This window comes from Bombyx mandarina, chromosome 17, assembly GCF_030267445.1.
Source record: "Bombyx mandarina strain Sakado chromosome 17, ASM3026744v2".
Classification (NCBI taxonomy): domain Eukaryota; kingdom Metazoa; phylum Arthropoda; class Insecta; order Lepidoptera; family Bombycidae; genus Bombyx; species Bombyx mandarina.
This window is the reverse complement of record NC_143223.1, coordinates 6910724-6935129: the sequence shown is the minus strand read 5'-3', so window position 1 is coordinate 6935129 and position 24406 is coordinate 6910724. Positions and strand designations below refer to the sequence as shown.

The 24406-nt window shown below is 37.4% G+C and overlaps 1 protein-coding gene across 1 annotated transcript; it reads left to right on the top strand.

Moving 5' to 3' along the window:
* Window positions 1-21156: 21156 nt before the first annotated feature.
* Window positions 21157-21810, top strand: LOC149501119 (uncharacterized). Its single transcript, XM_089734115.1, has one exon. The coding sequence runs from the start codon at window positions 21157-21159 to the stop codon at window positions 21808-21810; it is 654 nt and encodes a 217-aa protein (XP_089590241.1).
* The last annotated feature ends 2596 nt before the right edge of the window (window positions 21811-24406 follow it).

Below are 24406 nucleotides of genomic sequence, written 5' to 3'. Positions count from 1 at the left end.
AGAAATAGGCTTGTTGATAATATCTATCTATCACTCTAAACCAGTAATTAAGCAAATCTATCAATTGGCTTTTATATAATAGCTATGTCCTGGTTGATACATGTAAGAGTTATCAATCATTTAGATAAGTATTGTTGCAGGCGCGTGCATTATAAACATTATCATTTAATTATTGATGGCAGTCAGTATGAATCATCCGACTACGTCATACACGTGAGCCCATATATAATTGTATACGGAGATATAATTTATGCGTAGCCAAGGAAACGGTAACGTACAAGGCATTATGTTCACGTACACGCTAAACGCTATACATATTGTACCTGACCCGGAATTTTGATTAAGCGTAAACTAGATTATAGCAAGGGTAAATTGAGACCGTTTCTTAAACTACCAAACTGTTAATAGTGTTTACCTTAAACTTGAAATTTACTTATTTGCTCGCCGACTTCAGGAGTGCGGATAGAGATTGATGTTTTTGTAGATATATATATATTCATTTAGGGTATTCTTAAATCAGAGCACGCGTGCACGAGCAGTGTAGCTATATTTCAGAGCTACACCAAAAAATAACCCATAAATAATCTACTGGTAGTAGGGCTTGTGAGTCCGCACGGGTAGGTACCACCGCTCTGCCAATTTCTGCCGTGAAGCAGCAATGCGTTTCGGTTTGAAGGCTGGGGCAGCCGTTGTAACTATACTGAGACCTTAGAACTTATATCTCAAGGTGGGTGACGGCATTTCCGTTGTAGATGTCTATGAGCTCCAGTAACCGCTTAACACCAGGTGGGTAAGCTCGTCCACACATCTAAGCAATAAAAAAAACGTTCAGACAGAGCCTAATATTTTTGATTTTATGCGTGCAGGTTTGGAAGAGGTCAGTGATCTATTCATAAGAAAATGTACATTCCATTTGTTTGTAATAAGATATTGTTTTTACCTTTTCACGCTCGTAACGATGTTACTAAGCTTTGCTTACATTTATTTAATTTATACTCTGTGGTTTTTGTGTTTTTGATAAAGTCATTTATTAATTGATACATAATATTATTTGTAAGGAGTAGTAGAGGTAGTATTTTAATTAAATGCTATACCTTCATCCTATGCTGTTTATATACTCATAATATTTTATCTGCAAGCGTCACGTTAGTTATGACGTTTAGACACCAGACGTACTAGGAAAAAAAAAATGTTTTTGCACATATTACATACAGCGATTGGCAGGCACGTTGGGTCCGCTTTTAAGATCATCTGATCTGAGATTTTTATTCATAACCTTACTTTTTGTTTACTGTAAATAAAACATCACATAGAACATTTTAAATAAAACGGACAGTCATCTCAATCTTTAACCCTTTTGCGGTCCCAAGACTAATGTAAGAATAGACTATATGTCCAATACGTGTGCATTCTGAACCTCAAAGTGTTAATAGCTATGTGATATAGTTTGTTAACTGTGTACCGTGTTTAGAGCGCGGACTATATTTTTGTGTGCCAGCTTCAATAAAAACTAGATTCAGAGCGAAAGATTTTTATTTCTTGATGTACAAACACGTGCACGCACGACCAGCATTTTTTGTGTAATTGCAACTAGCAGTGTTGCTATACTTATTAGTGTGTTGCCACATTCAAAAACAATAATATAAAATTTTATGATTAGGATTGCCCTAAACATACCGAGTACAGTAAAAACCGCCGATTAAAAAAAAACTTATATATTACATTAGATTTTACCGAATGAAGATTCACTAATGTTTATCTACCTAATAGCTCCAAGCATTTTTGAAATATTCCGAGAAACACTACGATAGTCATAAATATTTTGCCTACATGGGTGGAGCGGACTGTCAACGTATTTTGGTACGATGTGAAAATGAGAATTAAATTATCATGTAGAACGTGCAAAGTACGTACAAAATGCCTGAGACGTACTTGGATATTATTGTGATGCAGCCAGCTTTTTTGTTCACTTAAACATTTTTTTAACTGACGAGATGGAATTTTCTAGAAACACAGCTACATTTCTTATATTGGCTTATTGTGTGCTGTAGCTTATAGTATGATAATTAAGATTACAGCGAAGAGCGGACGAAGAGGTCGACCGAAAAAGACATGGATGGAGTGTGTGAATGACGATATGAGAGATAGAAGAGAACGGAAGAGAAAAATTAGCTGTGCCGACCCCTAGTGGGATAAGGTGAAGAAAAAGAAGAAGAAGAATTAATATTACATTCATTACCATAGCAACGAACAATCATTCAGTTCGTAAAATGTGTCTATATTAGTCTGACATGATTTTTGTTTCCACAAGATTAATATTAACAAAAATCCTTCATTAGATTACAGATTAATGAGACGTTTTATTTAGCGCATACACAGCGCAGCGTGTGAAGTGGATGACTGAATATTTATGCGTCCGTAACTCGACCTGCCAATCTCAGTATATCCAGCGCTGTTAGTGTTTCACCTCTAAACCGTCGACTCTCTAGTGTTACAATGATTTGCATAATTTAGCCCGCTAAAATATGCTGCAGCTTATGCAGAACGCTATTTTAGATAAAAGCCAACTCTTGAAGTCCTCAAAGTTCGTTGAAAACAACTTCTCGGTCACGCGTTCTGTCGCCAAATTTTTTTAATCACTATTTTCTTGGTAAAAAATTTATAGTTTTGTCTATCTGTATAGTTTTCTAATCTATATTAATAGAGTTATGTTCATTAACCTTTTTTATCTGTCCTTTTAAACAAAGCTAGTTGCTTTCGTGGTTCATAAATTATTGGGCAATATACGTAATTTTCGAATTAAATTTCTAAAGCTAAATCCTAGCAATGGCTATCAAGGGTGGAATGAAAATATCTCCAGCGGGCAGGCAACAGAGCTTTCGCCACTAAATTCTAACCGGGAGTGGGTGTGCAAGGTGGGTCCGGGTAAATCCTAGCTTGTGCAAACCCACACTCGTCCGTCCTCATACTATTTATTCACAAAGCACGCGTGTACGCATGTCTTACTGACTACGTTTTAACTAATTTTGAAAGCATTTCGAGCTTCAATAACTTTTACCTCGACCCAGTTTGAACACCAAACATCGTGTCCACGCGGAAACGTAATTATAAAACCGAATTGAATCTGGAAACTTAATTAGCGTGTCTCTAAAATCGTAATTTCATTTAATAGAGAACCGTATTTTTATTCCGTAAGCCGCGTGTAAACTTTTTGCTTCGTTTTAATTAAATTCACTTACTTGAAGGAATTAATTCGGTAAAATATGGGCGTACGTCATTCATAAAGAATATTTTATGAGATTTTTAATACTCGGCCATATATGCGAGCTGCTCTCATAAATCAAGTACTTCCGAGCGCCCTTTGAATTTCCGCACGCCGATGATATACCGCACCAGTGACAATGCCAGCCTTCGCCATTTATACCAATATTCCTCTTGACAGAATACGACACTAATTAAATGAAGGGAAGTGAGTTTTATTTGCTTAGAAAATCCTTCAAACATGACAAACACATATCACATAATTATACGCATATATCTTTTTGATGTATCTTGTTATAGGATTTTGTTTTTATGTATTTGCCGATTTAATTTGATAGCATTAAAATTTAAGTAATTTTCACTGAATTTTGGGTGTCGATGACTATTATATCGGTTCCTTGATTCCATCGAAATATCAATGTGAAATTTTTCACCAAATTCGACATACGAGGTCGAAATCTCAATTATGTCCCTTCATTGATTGTCTTATGCTTCAAAGCGGAGCGTATGACAGATTCACGAAATATAGAGATAATCGAACCTACCCGATACTATTGGACAATATGCAAGCAGTTGTTCACATTTAGGAAATTATTAAGGAATGTCCTGTATTATTGAGGTTTGTGGCGAGGCTTGGGGGGAGGCCTATGTCCATAGTGGACGTCTGTGGGCTGATAATATAAGATAAGAAGTCCTGTACTGACTGAAAATGTACATTCTGAGAATAATGTCCAAAGTAGTTGTCCTTAAAGCTATTAGACAAATTTCTCTTAGCCAAAAGATAAACCATTAATTGGCGACCAAAATTATCTAAGAGTTAAAATAATAAACGTAAATTAACTATCTTGTTTTCTCATAATTCAAGTAAAAGTTGTTCGTAGGCGTTCGAAGGTTCTGGCATATCGCAGCCGACGCGGCAGCTCGGACCGATATTTCGCGTTCCCTGGACGACAATAATTTGTTGGTCCGTCGCGCCACGCTTCGTGTATTGCTGACGATTTATCTCCTTCAGCCATTCGCTCTAATCGTGCTCGATATAAACGATCATCGTCACTGCTCTTTTGGGATTCGAACGAACACAAAAAGAAAATTTTGTTACCTACGTTGAAGAAGCGTGTAATAAATTGTTTTAATTTTATGGCTTCATGCCTACGAGTACAATAATCTTTTTAATTATTAACAGTAAATTTTTATATAGTTAAACGTACGTTTTACGTATTAGATATGATTAATATAAATATAAATTAATCTTAAGAAATCAATCAAATGTAATCAAATCTTAGTTATATAATTTATTTTTATATTTGTTGTTAATGCACTGTCGATTGCACATATAACTGAGGTGACATCTGCCATGAACTTTTGTCAATTGGTCAATGTTTTGTATTGATGATCACTTTGTTGGTGCAACTTCTTCTTCTTTTTCTCCACCTTATCCCACTAGGTGGGGTCGGCACAGCAAATTTTTCTCTTCCGTTCTCTTCTATCAGCCGTCATCTCAACACTCACTCCTCTCTCTCTCATATCGTCATTCACACACTCCATCCAGTAGGCAGCGGCTTGGCTCTGCCCCTGGCATTGCTGAAGTCCATGGGCGACGGTAACCACTCACCATCAGGTGGGCCGTATGCCCGTCTGCCTACAAAGGCAATAAAAAAAAAAAAAAATGTCTTCTTCGGTCGACCTCTTCCCCCTCTACCTTGCACTACCATTTCCATACATCTCCTAGTCACATGCATCTTCTCTCTACGCATCACATGTCCATACCACGCTAACCGTCCGCTCCTTAATTTGTTGTTTACCGGGGTCACTTTCACACTTCCTCTGATATACTCATTTATGTTGGTGCAACTTAATAAATAAATAAATAGATGATTGAATAAATCACGTTAGCTGCTGCTAAAATTGCTTATGTTAATTTAGGTTGGACCAAATTATATACCTTGTAAATATTCATCGAACTGTAGGTTCACACTTCGAATACTCGAAGTAAATCTTTGTTGGTGTCCCTGAGACCACGTTCGGCCAATATTTGAGCGAGCTCATGTAGGTACGTAAAGCTATTTGGTTTACGACTATCGCTATATCCAAACTGGTGTTTCGTGGCGAACTACGGGTTATACGCGACCGATTCAGCTATGTTATATCGAAATCAAATCGTACAATAACAATTGTGTTATAAGATTTAAGTTTTCAATTACATTTTCTATAATTATTAGTCCTACTGTTAATCTATATATTAATACGTGAAGCAAAAACTTTGTATCCCTTTTAACGAAAATTGCGCGGACGGAGGAGTATGAAATTTTCCACACTTATAGAGAATATAGAGAAAAAGTGCACAATGCTAATATTTTTTTAAAAGAATGCATAAAAGATACATTAAATCAATAAAGAAAACATTACACACATTACCATGTATTTAACACCACGCATGCATACTATTTATTTATTGTCAAACTTTTGTTCTTGACGTCTGTGGTCAAATTGAGAATAGGTTAAATATTGTTTGTCTTTATTAATACTTTTCTATAGTGTAGTCTTGGCGTTGAAAATACAATCATAATAGTGTACAAACTTATAACTCCAATTAATTATAGTTAGTTAAATTTCGACTACTGCGGGACCTCTAGTTACATTAATTTTAGAATATATTAAGAGAAACAAAAAATATGCTTTGCCTTTTACTTGCGCGACGATAAACCAATACCCGTTTTTAGCTTGCCCGAAACAAAAACAGCGAAATTAATAGTGAGCGAGTCCATTATCCTGCATTAAGCACTCAGTGAGGCGAACAGGACATAATGGCTCTTCGCCGCTCGGTACAGGCCCTTTCATGTCTCCTAATAAAAACGTCACTGCTACCAAACACACATTATCTACTTAGTTCACTTGATTTGATGATGCCGCGCTATTAGTGGTGGAGCGTGCTTCCTTAACACAAGTACGATTTATGTTTAATATTTTAGTAAGTTTGGAACTGGGAAACGGATTATGCATTTAGGCTATTTTTGACGATAATCTGAAGAAAACAAAAATATCGAAAGTTGTTTTATTGTTTCGTTAATATCAAAATACGTGAGTCGTCCGTTGTTTCGGTTATTTATTACAAGATGTTGAATAGCCTGAAGGTTTTTCTTGTTAACGAATAATTGAGAAATCCTCTTGATGTTCGTTGAAGGGCTTGAAGCCGATTATATAAATTTCTGTTAAGAAAATAGCTATAGTATTATTCATTCACAACAACATAGCTCGAGGGAGATTAGTTTTAATTAAATCTTTTATAATGCTGATTTATATAGTTATGTTTATGCTATTGAAAAGTATTTAGAGACAGAAAAAAATTGCGGCCGCCGACCTATCTATACTAATATTATAAAGGGGAAAGATTTGTTTGTTTGTTTGTTTCGAATAGGCTCCGAAACTACTGGACCGATTTGAAAAATTCTTCTTCCATTAGAAGCCGACATTGTCCCTGATGAACATAGGCTACTTTTTTTTTTTTTTTTTGTTTCATGTGTGTTTTAATGTTTCCGAAGCGAAGCGAGGGCGGGTCGCTAGTGTATAATAAATTCATTAATAGCAGTTTGTTAAAATTACAAGTAAAGCCTTGTGGTGTATTGAGTAGTTTAAATTTTCGTGGGTCAATTAAATTCATAAAGTATATACACTAAGAGCACCTTATTCGCGCTTTCTTCATTCGCGTTTTTACTATTCGCGGTTTAAAAAAACGTGACAATTCCTATATTCGCGGCTAAAGATTTCTTTATTCGCGAATCTAATCGGTACATACACATACATAAAAAGGATTCCAATATGTAGGTATTCAACCGAATATTCTTTGTAAGCGCACTTTTTTCGTATTCACGGCATATTTACGGAACATATATCCCGCGAATAAAGAGCCTTTACTGTGTCTTTTTATCTGAATAAATAGTTTATAATTTTCAGTTATTTAACCCGATAATTGATTGATGCGCATTGGTGACTATTCTCATTTAAATAACAATAAATACAAAACCCTCAATAATACCGAAATGTAAACATTTATAACAGGTAACATATAAGCTTGCTACGTCGGCAATAAAAGATAACAAATCACGAAGACCCAATCATAAAATGAATTGTTACATTCTATACCGAAAGACAAAGTCGTAATATTTTATAACGGACACAGAGACGACGAAACCAATTACGCTCTACGCTTCGTTTGAATTAAAACAACTGGGATTTCAGAAAAACATTCTGAATTGTTTTTCAAACACTACGTATTACGGATAACAACTTATGAAATTCTAGTTTTATAGTTCTAGTTCTTGACAAATATGTTTTATTTCTGTGTTATTGTGTGTGTGTGTGTGTGTGTGTGTTTTCTGTATGTGTTATTTTAGTTCTCGTTTCCTCGTGCTTTAGTTATGAATAATTTGGTATATTATACACGTCTAACAAGTCGAGTGAACCTGTATGAGTGAGCTCTTTGAAGTGCAGATTAAGGCGAGGTAGTGCGGCACTTTAAGCAAAACCCTCGGAAATTTGAAGACCTTTGGCTATGTACGGATCCACTTAATTTTAAATTATACATTTAGAGTCACACCCACTGAGTAATTTTACCGTGGGCTGGAATTACGGACTCATATTGCCGAAAAGTAGGTACAAGCCAATTATCTTGATTGACAACATTTTACTAGGCTTTGAAGTGAAATTGTTGGCTTTTGAAATAGATAGTCAGTGGTTATTCTGAAAACTTTGAAGTACAGGTTATCAGAAATCAATCCAGTGGAAATATAAACTAAGTAGTTTTTGTGTTTTCCATCAACAAGCTATAAAATTGAAAGGCTTTTCATACCAAATATTACGTTACCGAGTTACGAAATAAAAAAAATCATAAATCAAAATATGTTTACCGAGAATTTTATAATAGATATTGTACTAGTACGATTTCGTACTTGATATATATAGCATAGCAATATATGGAAATTTTACGGGTAGGTACCACCACCCCGCCTATTTCTGCCGTGAAGCAGTAATGCGTTTCGGTTTGAAAAGTGAGGAAGCTGTTGTACTGTTAATACTGAGACATCACAACTGTTATTTCGAGGTGGGTAGCGGCATTTACATTGTAGATGTCTATGGGCTCCGGTTACCACCTATAACATAAGGTGGCCGTGAGCTGGTCCATCCATTAACGCTTTAAAAAATATATGTAAAATTGTTAAATTCAATAGTTGGACAAGTTTTATGATAACAACATAGAATAAATAAATAAACAAATAAATTATCCATTAGAATCAGGAATGTCACATTTCAAAGATTTCTTAACAAAACTTTTAACAAGGAAAGTGCGCCTTTACTTATTCTACGTTTCTTATAAACTTTTAAAATACCTGAGTACTAAAACGTGTTTATCCAGCAATTTCGTTTATTTCGTAACTACGAGTCATTTACGTCAAGTCGAGTCAGACACCACAATTACAAACAAGATTTGAAATTCAAGATTATTAAAAAAAAAATTTAAGTAATAATAATAATAATAATAATTTATTTATTTCTCTCTTAAAGGTATAGTACAAATTCAAATGGAAATAAATTAACCTTATAATTTATTTTGTAAGCCTTTGAAAGAGCTGAAGTCTGTACTAGGTTCAAAGACCTGTACGAGGGCTGCACTAAAAGTATCGGGAATGGAATATTTCCACTGTTCCTGTCATATTAAAATCTTTTTAATTGAAAACTCCTTGGCTTTAGAAATCGAATACCATTTATTTATTTAAAAAAATATTCTCGGTCTTGTCACGAGGTTTTGTCAAACTTGTTTAGTCGTTGAGAAAATGGAATTGACTCGAGAAAATTCAAGAGCGATGATTTATTATGACTTTCGAAGTGCCTTAACACAAAAACAGTGTGTTGACCAGATGATTTCTGCATTTGGTGATGAAGCCCCATCCAAAACCACAATTGATCGCTGGTTTGCTGAGTTTCAACGTGGACGTGTCAAGCTCAGTGATGATCCCCGTCAAGGTCGTCCAAAAACTGCAGTCACCCAAGAAAACGTTGATGCTGTGCGTAAGCTGATTGAGGAAGATCGACATGTGACATACCGCGAAATTCAGGCAACTTTAGACATTGGCATGAGTCAAATACAAATAATCTTGCATTAACAATTAGGTGTAAAAAAGTTGTTTTCCCGATGGATACTGCATTCGCTCTGTGAAGAGCAAAAAGCGGCTCGCGTTACTTGGTGCGTCAGAACTCTCGAAAGATTCCACGCAGGATCCTCAAATGCTGTATACAACATTGTATCAGGTGACGAATCCTGGATATACGCGTACGAACCCGAAACAAAAAACCAGTCACGAGTTTGGGTGTTCGAAAATGAGTTAAAGCCAACAAAAATTGTTCGTTCACGGAGTGTTGCAAAAAAAATGGTGGCCACGTTTGTCTCCAAAACCGGCCATGTTACGACTATTCCTCTTGAGGGACAAAGAACGGTTAATGCAGAATGGTATGCTAGCATTTGTTTGCCACAGGTCGTTTCTGAACTCCGTAAAGAGAACTGCAACCGCCGCATCATCCTCCATCACGACAATGCGAGTTCTCACACCGCGCACAGAACAAAAGAGTTTTTAGAGCAAGAAAACATAGAATTATTAGACCATCCGCCGTACAGCCCCGACCTAAGCCCTAATGATTTCTATACTTTCCCTAAAATAAAGAATAGATTGCGTGGACAGAGATTTTCATCACCTGAAGAAGCTGAAGAAGTGGACGCCTACAAAACGGCCATTTTGGAGACCCCAACTTCCGAATGGAATGGTTGCTTCAATGATTGGTTCCATCGTATGGAAAAATGTGTCAAATTTCGCGGAGAATACTTCGAAAAGCAATAAATACATTTTTAAATAGTAATGTTGTGTCACTTCGTTAATTCCCGAAATTTTCAGTGCCGCCTATGTATTACTGATCTCCAGGCTCCCTCCTCCTTAAGATAGATTAGGTTAGGTTAAGTCGTTAAATATAGGCAAAGTAATGCAAAGTAAGGCAAAAATCACGTTTTTGTGTTAATGCTAGCGATTATGTGAATCGTAAAATACGCAGTTATTGTACGCCTTACTGATAATATTACAGCATAGACGCAACAATATGATCTAATAATAGCCATATATTCTGTTTAATACAATATATTCTATTTCGCCTTGAGTTCATCACGTCCAACGCGTTTTTCTGTCGCCACACACCTACAGACATAAGATTAAAGTCTCGCTTTTACTCGTACATACCTTTATACAAATCGTGACGAATGATTGCTTTGTGTCAAAAATAGGCAGGATCAAGCCTACACCCGTGTGGGCTCACAATACGTTCTGCCATCAAAAACTAAACGCTCATAAATTGAGGTTTGATTTTAATTACGTAAAATTATTCTTACAACGTGGAACTCATGGAAGCATGTTACTAAGTATGTATTTATTTCGAGAAAAAAAAAAGGTCCCGTAGATACCTGTGGTATTCAAATCTTATCACAATGGCATAGATACAAGACCACCGGACGTCTTATCCTTTTAAGCCAGGGCGTGTTCAAATAGTTAAGTTAGGATTACATATAGGACAGAACAGTAAAGTTATGTTTTACGAAAAGATTAAGAGCTAGCCGTACTCGCCCGCTTCGTTGAGCATTAAAATTAACATTATTATTTATTGTCATTATTATTAGGGAGTCCAACACTCATATAAATATTAGCCTACCCATTAAGTATATGTAATTTCTACATAGATACCAAGTTTCAAGTCAATCGGTTGCATGTTTCAGTAGTTATAACGGAACATCCGTAAAAAGCACTGTAGATTTATATATTAGAATAGATACCCGCTTTTGTACAAAGAAGCCTTATACCTAATTAGTGAGACGCGAAATAAAATAAAAAGAGGCCAAGGAGGCACAACTAAATCAGACTGTGATTGGCTAAATGTCGTAAAAATAAATAAGGTTTGCTCCCAAGCTTACCCTTTGCTTTTGTGATGAAAACAATAAGTGCCTACTAGTATTAAGTGGAGATGGTCTACTGTGGTAAGTCAGTACCTAATCATTTATATATTATGAATGTTTTTATTCACACACTAATTACTCGCTTACCATTATCAATTATTAAGAGGAATAGAGAGGTGATTGAGCTCTTCCATTTTTAATTGAGGATTACAGGTTCAAACTGTACTTGACGAGTTGAAATGACGACCTTTTGTCTTATTGGGCAACTCAATTTACCTATATAATAATAGTACATACTCAACACAGATTTATATATACAAGACAAACTGAGATTCGAATTTATTCGATAACAAAGATTTAAGTCAGTACTGTGTTGTGAAATGATGAACAAACAAATTTTAATCAATACAATAACTCACGCAAAAGAGGTCAGCTCGGACAAGAGGCCCTTTGGGGTCAGCCAAGATAATTTTCATAATAAAACATCCCTTTTCTCCGGCACTTTGCTCTAAATCAAGTTTTCCGACCACCCTTTCAATTTCCTGACCGCAACTGAGTTCCGTTCAAACGAGATTTTCATTAGTCGCTCAAGCACATTGAGCCAAAGACAATATTATTATTTTTACTGGACTATTAATAGGTACTAGCTTTCGTAAGCAGTCGAAAATGTTAAAATTGTTTGAATATTATGTTTTAAAGTCTTAACTATTTCATTAAAGAGATTTTCATTAGTCGCTCAACAACAATTGGCCAAAGACAATGTTATTATGTATTTTAACTGAACTATTAATAGGTACTAGCTTTCGTAAGCAGTCGAAACCGTTAAAATTGTTTGAACATTATGTTTTAAAGTGTTACCTAATTATGAGATTATTATCCTAGAGCAATTCATAGTTTGGCATCAACCAATACAATAAATATGCCATTATAAATTAACGATATCATCTGATACAGAATATCGTAATACATATACGTAAGACTTTTAAAATTTCAATGTGTTTTGTGGCACAAAATTTCAGATGGTGAATGAAATTTGCGAGTGTTTGGCCTGTGTTATCAAGGCTATGCAGGCCGGCCGCGATCCTCGGGGATTTTATTATTCCAAATTAAAGAGTTGTTTGTTTTTAATTCAGTACTTACCGTCGTTATTAAATGTTATCTATTATATTTTCTGATCTTTATAAAAGTCATGAATGCTTAGAATTTATTTAGATGAATCTTTAATTACGGCGGTGGAATTATTTTTTTAAATATTTTTTTCCGTGTGTGGATGAGTGGTCGAGCTCACAGCCCACCTGATGTTAAGTGGTTACCGGAGCCCATAGACATCTACAAAGTACATGCCGCGACCCAACTTGAAAGATGAGTTCTAAGCTTTCAGTATAATTACAACGACTGCCCCACCCTTCAAACCGAAACGCACCACCAGTAAAATACATTACTAATTGTAAAATCAACAATGACTCATCAAAACAAAAGTTTGGGCAGTGTCTATCGGGAGGTACCGTGGAAGGTCTGCAGGAGATAGCCATATCCGGGTTGCCACCAGTTCGGGCATTCGGACGATGACGCACGAGCGTGCTCGCGCTGGGAGCACTCGCGGCGAGATCTCATCGTGGTGCTGTAGAGGGACCTCTACTTGTAGGCTGTCGTCACCTGTATGCTAGAGGACCAGCTCGTGGCCATAGCCTGTGACCTGGTCATGGCGTTCCATAAAGCTGAGGAGCGTGAAAGGGAGTGGGATCCCTATTCAGCTCCTAAGCGCAGAGGGCGGGGTGCAGGTGAGAAGCTCCCACTGAGTCCCCGTAGGGGCCGTCGAATGCCGGGTGCGGGGGCGGACGGATCCGACGGAATCCGGTCCGTTGCCCCCCTCGACCGAGTATCCCTAAATGGATTCCCCACCGTTAAAAAATAAATAAGAAAGGATCTATATGTCCAACGCTATTTAGAGATTGAAAAATTGCTACTGTTTGATTGATTGAATTGAAACTGTCTTATGAAATAACCCTAAAACACAGAAGTTTCACAACATTGTCCTCACAAACTATTATTTATGTATTAAAACTCAAACAAAAATAATAAAAGGTCAAACAAAATTATCAAAAATAAAATTATTAAAAAAATAGCATGTCTCTTATATGATTTTACGTTGTCGTGAACTTTACATGATCTGGGTCATGTACATAATAATATGTTACGGATGTTATGACTTTAAGGGAATTAATTAAAACCTTTTTTGCATTTTTAAATCTTGTATATTTGCTTTGTTGCTTGTTGATTTGATGTTTTTAAATATATACGGTAGGCAGCGGCTTGGCTACGGTAGGCAGCGGCTTGGCTCTGCCCCTGGCATTGCTGAAGTCCATGGGCGACGGTTACCACTCATCATCAGGTGGGCCGTATGCTCGTCTGCCTACAAGGGCAATAAAAAAATATATATATAAAAACCTTTTCAAAGGCTTTAAATAATTAATTAAATTTTGTATTACGTAAAGTTTTTGTTATAATACCTTTTGAAAACAAGCAACGGCTCTTGTAATCATGGATACAATTTCAAAGACCAAAAGTAAATTACAATATAAAATAATTTAATCTAAGCCTCATTTGTGAAATGAAACGTCTGAGAAAATGCGTAGTCTCTAGACATAAATATAGCGTGTCTGAAACAATCTCAAGGTTTTTATTTTCATACCATCGCTTATCTATTAGTCCCTATTTGATGTCTCATTTAGTGTTTGGGTTCGGAAAATTGAATCGTGAGCTCTTCTGCCTAATGGCAATACCAGAGATGTAACTAAACCTCTGCCCATAGCTCAAGGCTCTTTTCAAATCAGCAATGAAGTCGTCGTAGCCTAAAGGATAAGACGTCCGGTGCATTTGTATCTAGCGATGCAACGTGGTTCGAATCCCGCAGGCGGGTACGACTTTCTCTAAAGAAATGCGTACTTAGCAAATGCTCACGATTGACTTACACGGTGAAGGATAGCATCGTGTAATTAAAATCAAACCCGCAAAATTGTAATTTGCGTAATTACTGGTGGTAGAACCTCTTGTGAGTCCGCACGAGTAGGTACCACCACCCTGCCTATTTCTGCTGTGAAGCAGTAATGCGTTTCGATTTGAAGGGTGGGGCAGCCGTTGTAACCCTACTGAGACCTTAGAACTTTTATATCTCAAGGTGGGTGTTGCATTTTACGTTGTAGATGTCTATGGGTTCCAGTAACCACTTAACACCAGGTGGGCTGTGAGCTCGTCCATCCAACTAAGCAATAAAAAAAACATCGTGAAAATAATGACAAGCTATGGCTCTCATGGTGCGCCGCATGGGAGCTAATCCTCTAGGCGGAGAAAGGTAGTATTGATGAGCCCTGCTCCGTTGGCAAGTAGTATGACTGGAATATCTAAAACAATTCTTACTTTGTCGGTCATATTGATTTCCTGTACAAAATAAGCAATTGTTTTTTCATCATACAATCTTGCATAAAGCCATCATGCCAATTTTCCGCTCAGCTGTCAGCTATAATATCATAAAGGTTGGATAACAAGCGTAAGGGCGACTTTATTGTTTACTACACGTACCCTTTCATTTTCAATTTTCTTTTGTCTTGTCGAAACATCAGTTTATCTTTATGTAAAAATATGAAGTGTCTATAACTGAGGATGATAAGCTTTGAATTAAATCTCTCTATGTTTTGTGCATGTTCTTTTGTTCAGATTTATTACTTAGAACTAGTTGTTAAGACGTCCGTTTAAGTTCCTCGGAGTTGGGTATTGAGTTACCTGTCCGGTAACTTGCCGGGCTTTGTTTGTTTTATCTGTTGATACCATATCTACAAAGAAAAATAATCCTAACAAAAATTTGTAAATAATAAATAGATAAATACAAAATCCGTGTATACTTACTTTTTACGCGTATACATAATTTAGATCTTACGTGGTGATAGTTTTTTCAATTCAAAAGACGAATTTGCGCTCATAGCCTCTTAGAACTTTTCCTAACTTCCTCCTACATCATCAGCGCTTCATGAACTTCAATTACTACGGCTTCCGCATACTAGCAGCTAGAGATAAACACAAGTCATCAATAGTTGACCTACAGCAAGCAAGCATCGCAGTGGATTAATCGCGTTTCCTGATCCTACTAAGATGACGTGTAAGCTGCTCTCTATGTGTCTTGCGAAAGAGCAATTGGCAATCGATGGGAGCAAGGTGGGCAGGGACATGAGGGCACCCGAAATGTTTCACCTCGCCCCCGGGTTTGTTATCTGAGGCCAGGACGCGTGTTCGACTCCGACATGCCTCGTTTAGCGACCACGGAATGCGTATGCCGAAATCCGTAGATATTCCATTGACGTAATAGAGGTTACCAAAGTCAACAAACATCACAATGTTCATGCCACCTTGAGACATAGGTACTTGATTGTATGATGGCTATAATACCACAACAAAACGGCGGCGCGAAACTGCTTCGCTGCAGAAACGGGCAGGATTTAATAACTATCCCCAAAGAGCCACATAACACGATAACTTCTTTGATTTATTCCTACGTACGCTTATTTTATGCATTTATATTATGCAATCAATAAAAACCGAAACCAAAATGTCTGTTCTATTATACAACGGAAAATCATTTATAATTGAGATAATATCACATCGAATATATATCACACGAAAAAACACCATTAATGTGTATCTTGTATCTTGAAAAAGTCTCGTAACAATGTTAAATGGTGATTTATTTTCACACGGGTTGTGAGTAATGATGTTTAAGTAAACAATTCAATGTAACACAAAGTGATCGAGTGAAGGGCCCATAAAACGGGCACAAAACAATTGCTATTATTCTTTGTTATTACAGTTCAGGTGTGCTCGAGTGATATATTGGGGCGGCGCGGCGTATCGTTTTTGTGGCGAAACTTCGATAAACGTTTAGATGTAGGTTGAGAATTCACGAATACAAACAATATGGCGGCAAAAGGTATGTATATGTATGTGCGTTGGTGCAATTAATTAACGAAGTATTGGTGGTATATTTCAGTTTCTCTTTAGCATTGGGTAACCCATCGTTTATGTTTTGATTATTCTTTGACAGCAAACGCGCAAATATTTTATGCGTAATATAGTTACATTAATTTAACTAAAATAAGGAAACATGCCATTTGACAGAAATATCTTCAATACTCCTATTTTCATGTGAAAATAAAATAAACAAAGAGATTAGTTACACTCAGAAAATAGTAATGTAAATGTGCCCTTTCGAGTTAAAGATGTTTCCTACACTTAACTTCTTTATTTTAGTATTTTATTATACTAAATTGTATATACTATATATATATATATAATTATTATAAAGATACATTATAGCATCAAATTTTATGATAAGACTAGCGACCCGCCCTCGCTTCGCTTCGGAAACATTAAAACACACATGAAATAAAAAATAAAAAAATTAAAAAAAAGTAGCCTATGTTCATCAGGGACAATGTCGGCTTCTAATGGAAAAAGAATTTTTCAAATCGGTCCAGTAGTTTCGGAGCCTATTCGAAACAAACAAACAAACAAATCTTTCCTCTTTATAATATTAGTATAGACTAAGCGTTGGTAAACGTCGTCTCACACATATTCGTTGCGGCTGGCGTTCGCCAATATAATGAATTGATTGCTTCGTTATAGATCTGATGTCAATTTTCCTAATATATGGATTTCAAATATATTATTCCTTAGATCCGAATGCGTATTGGGATGATCGGAATAGCCGGTGTTACTTTTATATTTCGTATTTATGCTTCATTTCCAAGATAAAACTGTGAAAACTAGCTACGATTTTGTGTTAAACTACCGAACTGTATCTGATAAATTAAGATTTAGAAATGAATACTGATTTTAACTCGATTACGATTGTAGTGAATAACAAATCGTTGAAAACGTGTAATTATCATAACTATATTTCATTTGCAATGAAACATTATGCCACTCAAAATGTTTGATTGTTATAAATGAAACCATAGATAGGTACATAAGTGAAACTATAGAGATTGCGTTCAGTGAAAGCCTCTGGTGGCGGGAAGCGAGTGTTATAGTGCGAAATCCGATTAATTTGAAACCTGCTCGTGGGACAATAACGTTAAACACATTCCCTGTACTGTGTCACCTTCAACCGTTCCCCAATTAGTTCAAGAAACGTGTTCTCATGTAGCGAGATAATTGAAAGTAGTTAGAGTCTGTGTACAGAATTTACAACAAAATATTCATAAAGCGTTGTTCGACAGATTTCGGGTTACAGGAATGATGAAGTTTCGGTTTTCCATGAAAGTGTTATTTTTAATATCATGGCTTGTTGAATCGGAAATTTTTTTGTCTTAACAATTCGTTGCCGTGTTGTGGTTTCGAAGAGAATGGTCTAAAGAAAATAAGAAATATGTATATATTCAGACATATGTATATATTTTTTTAAATGTTTTCAGGTTTATCGTGTCTTAGACACAGTTTAAAGCTTAATCCACGAAAACTTGAACGTATTTGAAACGTCGGAAATTAAACAAAGTATATTTAAAAAAAAAAACACATTTTTGAAGTGAAACTTCTTTATCGACGTAGGGAGGAAAAAACATATGTAACGTTTTTCGGTTACGCGCCATCTTAATTTCTTCCATTACGCGCCATGTTTATTTTATTTCTATTTAGTTTGTTATCAACAGATGTCACTGCACGTGAATTCAACAATTCCTGAATCGCGGTGACGAGATGTTACACAGTTGATAGACATTCTCATATTTCTCTTGCTTAATCACCCGTCATGACCTATGCAAGCGTAGTGTTCGCTCACGCGGCCCGCACTAACTTAAAATCATTCCAAGTTATTCAATCTCGTTTTTGTAGGATAGCCGTCGGAGCTCCGTGGTTCGTCAGAAACGTCAACCTCCATGACGACCTGGACTTAGAGTCCATCAATAAGTGTCTTCAGTCGGCGTCGATGCGCCACTTCGATAAAGCGGCACGACACGAGAACCCTCTTATCGTGGCCGCCGGTAACTACATTCCCGATCTTGCGGACAGAATGGAAAGCAGTCGACGTCGCCCCAAACACGTCATTTCGGATCCTCCCGATCCACTAACGGTGCTTTTAGGTACCTCAAGCATCGGTCATCGTTCTAGTCGAACCCGTCGCTTGCGACGAAGGGCTCGACGAGTAAATTAACCCTCAGACACAGCCCACTGAGTTTCTCGCCGGATCTTCTCAGTGGGTCGCATTTTCGAGCTCACCTACTAGTTAAGGCGACGCTGATACAGCCTCTCAAGGCTATCAGCTTAGGTAGAAAAAAAAAAGCTAAATCATACTTACCTGGCGTCGGGATACCGTGATCTTGCAGGCGATTCCCCCGGGGTGCGGCTGCTCCATTGCACTGTTAGTGGTTGACCCTTGCGATTATTTTTATTTCTTATAAGTTTCACTTCAACCGTGTGTGACTTGCACACACGGTTGAAGTTTTTCTTTAACCTAAATCTATTGGTAAGAAACAAAGAATGTGTGAATATTATTGAAACGCATGCTCATGTTTCGATTTGACTTTAGTTCCACGAAAGGAAATTGGCGGCCACCTCGAAACGCGGTTAATACAGTTCGTTGAGCAAGCAAACAACAAAGCAATGCACGGACCAAACCAAAATGAATTAGGAACAAAGCAAACCTGAACTGTTTCACTGTCGGTACCTGCGTATCAAATTTATCCCGAGCCGGAATTCCGCCTACTTTCCACAGCTTAAATTTTCCTAAAGTAAAATTGATGTTTGTAATATTATAAAGCGCAAAACAGTTGTTGCGTTACTGTAATTAACAAGTTCATGAGGCATAGTCGTCGTTGAATACGTATGTATATATATAGCTTAGATGGGTGGACGAGCTCACAGCCCACCTGGTGTTAAGTGGTTACTGGAGCCCATAGACGTCTACAACGTAAATGCGCCACCCACCTTGAGATATAAGTTTTAAGGTCTCAAGTATAGTTACAACGGCTGCCCCACACTTCAAACCGAAACGCATTACTGCTTCACGGCAGAAATAGGCAGGGTGGTGGTACCTACCCACGCGGACTCACAAGAGGTCCTACCACCAGTAAGTAAGTAATATATGTTTGGTGTTACTACTACTGATGTTTTTTTTTATATCTTTGTTAGTAAAAATCTTCGAATATAGATTAAACACAAGGTAAACTGATCAAAATGCCTTTTCTCAGATGAATATTTAGGAAAGTATCGTCTTAGATTTTATTTTACAATTATAACAAATCGATGATTGATAACACTTCATTTTGAACATAAATCTGCATCAAGTGATTATTTAATCACCGAATTTAATATGAATAATGTTCGATAATAAATCTATCTATCAACCCCACAAAGGTGGTTTAGCTAATTACAACGGCGGGTGGCTGAAAGCGCTCGTGTCTGTAACTATTGAAAACGACGAGAGACGAATGGCCGAACATCCATCAATGTTTAGTTACGTGCCTTTGTAAGCCTTTAAAATTACCATATCACCGACATTTACAGATAACATTAAACGCTACAAAATTACCTGCCAACAGGCTTACTGAGTTTGATTAATCAAAACTAGCGCTACAACGCGTTTAGGTATTTGCATGGCTAGTAATTAAAATATAATTAAATACTTGAATGCTCATATTAATAGAATGCAAATCATAGAACCGAAAACGGATGAAGTAAAAGAAATGCTAAAAGAAACAACAGAAAAATCCCTTTGCACGTTTGAGTGGATATATGGAGACAAAACTGAACAAGGGTTGACGTCAAGCAGGCGGCCATTCGTAAAACTCATGCTAAATCCCTATGCAGCATGATTAGAGGATATGCTACGCCGACCCCATAATGTAAGATGAAAAATAAAAAAAATGTATAATTGATATCGAAATAAAATTTGGAAGTGTTATGTGAATTATTTAGTGGTGGAGTGGAGGGAATTGTTATCCCGTATTAAGCCTACAGTCCTGTCTATTTCAGCCGCAAATTAGTCATGCGTCCCAGTGTAGAGACAGCCATTATATAAAAAAAGTAAATTTTGACAACGTGTCGGTTGACATTAACACTGAACACTACGGGTTGCGGTAGCCATTTACCGTTCGGTGTCGGGCGCTAATTCGCACACCAACTCATAAAAAAAAAGATTTCATTGTGAACAAATTAAATTTGATCTTAGTTTTATTACAAGAACATTTGCAAAATTACCCTCATGTCGAATGTTATAAGGCAATGCTGTTATGTTACAATACGCTTAATGGCTCGACAAACAATCTTGTCCCGAGTACAGAATAGGCTTTGCTGATTGCAAATTGTGCTTACTGTCGAATATAAATTGTAAGCGAATTTCCTCCTAAGTTGATTCACGAACGACGAATTGACCTTAAGTAGAAAATTTTCTTCATGAATTTCTAAGCTCTTTATTAAAATTTCAGATATTTAAGCAAAAAGCTTTTGCAAAGAATACAAATGTAAGATTAACGACCCGTTGAGATTTTTTTAGTTTAGCTTAATATAATCTGGGTTACAATTTTCTTGAAATATGAAACTCTTAAGCTAATTGCAAACTATGTCGAGTCAGATTATAACTGTATATATATTCAGTGTGACGTCACATAACTTCCTGATAATTTTAAACACCATTGAAAAAATTGCGTGTGGAATATCTTTTTACGCTAAGAAGCATCGGGTTGCTATATTATCCATCTCAATGGGTGCGATTGATCATTTCTCATCGTTTGAACGATCTTCTCTGACTTATCCAAGATAAATAAATAGAAGAAATTTTAAATAGTGCATTTCTCAGTCAGTCGCGAGCATAGCTAGCGCGTTGACGTGTGCGCGTTCTTAAAGGTCATTGATCTCTGCTAGCGATAATGACATCGCATATAGTAAAGTGTATAAATTGCAACGTTGTTATTGATGAACTGTTGTCGTTTATTATGAATAAAGTTGATGTGATGGATCAAGAAAGTATAATGCGTATATGTGTCTCAACGTTTAGTGTCGAGGAGGTTGAAAAGTCGAAAAAACTCCTTTTTGATTCCATCTCCACCGGCATCAGGAACATTAAACGGAAGAAGAAGAATGATGGTAAAATACAAAGAGATTTGGAAGACATTTTAACTGTGATTAAAAGCACTGATCCTGAGAAAATACCCATTTTTGTGGCTAAGGAACTGCACAGATTACCGCCTGTTACTTTCGACCATGTTGATGTGACAAGTCTTTTAAAAGATATTGTTTTATTGAAATCTCAGCTAGATCAAATCAAGAACAATTATGCTACTATTGATCAATTAAATGATTTAAAATCAATAACTGATCATTTCAAACAAGATTCGTCATTTTGTACGCCCAATCCTCCTCCTCCAGCCTCCTACGTAAATAAAAAAGCACGTAGGGTAAACATTGCAGAAACTGAGTCGCTGTCGTTGAATACACCTGTGACGGGGTCGATGACCGCGGAACAGAGCACGAGCGACTGCGGGTCTCGCTCACACCCGTGTACTGCGGCCTTCGATCAATAATACTATTATTGATCGAAGACTGCGCCCGCGCCGGTCGTGGCGGCGGCATTGGAGATGAGCTCTATGAGTCATTGTGACGGCGAGACAGCGGGGAATAATAGCGAGCCGGCACTCGTCATTACAGACAGTTTGGAGCGTAAACAAAGTAGGCAAATGAATGATTTAGAGCAGAAGCGATCGTTTGCGACGACAGCGAGGGTTGAAAAAAAAATCAATCAACAATCTGGCAATGATAAGTGGACTGTAGTGCAGAACAAAAGAAAGTATAAGAACAAATTCATAACATCTAGAGGTATAGCGCGCATTGATGAAAATAGTAAGCTTAAGCCAGCTGATTCTAAGATACCCCTGTTTATCACCAATGTCCACAAAGATGTTTCAGTGGAGGATGTGGCAGAGTATATATTCACCAAAACTAAAGAAGAAGTTGTTCCTATTAAGATTAAAATGGCGAGGGAACGTAACTACAACGCCTTTAAAATATATGTGAGCAAAATTAACATGCATACGTTTCTTGATGACAGTACGTGGCCTGTCGGTATATCATTCAGGCGCTTCGTACATATGACAGGGAAGAATGAGAGCCATCAACAAAGTGTGGCTGTGAGGCATCAAACGACAAATATCATTAATGGATAGACGGGGAAATGTAAGATTCGTTTCGTTTAACTGCAAGTCTCTGAAAAGGTCGTTAGACGGAGTAAGAGATCTATGTGGCAAAGCTGATATCATTGCGCTTCAGGAGACGTGGTTACTGCCTCATGAGTTGTCGGAGTTGGAGGCAGTTAGTACGGATTTCGGGAGTACGGGAACATCAGCGGTAGATGTCTCAGCTGGCCTTTTGAAGGGCAGGCCATATGGAGGGGTAGCCATACTTTGGAGAAAGGGTGTTTTTCGATCGGTCACTGTTATCGATTGTGGTGATGCTCGTTTATCAGCGGTAAAATTGCAAGTGAGTGGGGCGTCTATTATGGTTTTTAGTGTGTATATGCCAACTGATTGTGCTGAGAATCTGCCAGCGTTCACACAGTGCTTGAGCTCGATCAGTGCTATTGCAGAAGAAAATAGCGATTGTTCGGCGGTTTACGTTCTGGGTGACTTCAATGCACATCCAAGTGAGCTCTTCTGTAATCACTTATTAGACTTTTGTGATGACCAGCACTGGATTTGCGTAGACCTTAATAGTATGAATACCGATGATACCTACACCTTCATTAGCGAGGCACATGGTTGCGTGAGATGGTTGGATCATTGTGTTGTCACAAATGCAGCGCTGTCGACAGTGATTAACGTGTTAGTCGAGTATGACGTGCAGTGGTCTGATCATTTCCCACTGGTAATTGATTGTAACTTGGATTTAGTGTCGTATAAACAGTTACCAATCTCTGCACCGGTGTTCAGTGGGGTTATTTGGCGTGAACGTACGGCTGAGCAAATCCGGAAATATAACAAACTATGTTGTGCTCAACTGCGAGAAATTGATTTTCCGATGGAAATGAGTAGTTGCTGTGATGGAATGTGCTCCAATGCTGAGCACAAGTTATTAATAAAAAATATGTACTTAAGACTGGTCACTACGTTGTCGGATGCAGCAACAGCTACTTGTAAAAGGGTCAAGCCTCGAAGGAGGGGTGGTTATGTTGCGGGATGGAACAAGTATGTTGTAAGCTACCATAGGGAGGCCAGGTCGAGGTTTTTGGCCTGGGTAGAAGATGGCAAGCCTAAGAATGGTCAGACGTATGTTGACATGGTAGAAAGTAGGAAGTTGTTTAAGCAGAAGTTAAGATGGTGCCAGGATATGCAGGAACAAATTAAAATGGATTCACTTGCATCCCATCATTCCGCTAATAATTTCCCACAGTTCTGGAAAGATACCGGAAAATTTAACCAGAAACCTGGCCTTCCTGTGAGTATTAATGGTATTTTTGACCATCACTTGATTGCAAATGCGTTTAGTAAACACTTCAAGGTGACACCGCAGCGTAATACTGGTGTGTTTCGGTCGCCCGTTGCTGGAACCATCATCCAGAAAAGGGATATCAGTTTTACATCGAAGGAGGTTAAAAGAGTTATTAACAGCATGCATAGAGGTAAATCCCCTGGATATGATGGTCTCAGCATCGAGCATCTTAGGCATGCTGGAGTCCACCTGCCACGCGTCCTATCCTTGTTTTATAATCTCTGCCTTTGCCATAGTTACTTACCAGAGGAACTTACTAAAACTATAGTGATTCCAATTATTAAGAACAGAACTGGGGACGTTTCGGATATGAATAACTATCGACCCATCTCTCTTGCGACCATATTAGCCAAGGTGTTGGACGGCTTGCTTGATAACATTCTTAACAAACATATTAAACTGCATGAAGCCCAGTTCGGTTTCAGAAATGGGCTTTCCACTGAAAGTGCGATATTATGTCTTAAGCAAGCTGTTCAGTACTATACGGACAGGAAAACACCGGTATACGCGTGCTTCCTAGACTTGTCTAAGGCGTTTGACACAGTCCTATATGATAAGCTTTGGGACAAACTGGGCAGGGCGGGTATACCGGTTGAGGTCATATCAGTGTTACAGGAATGGTACCACTGCCAGCGG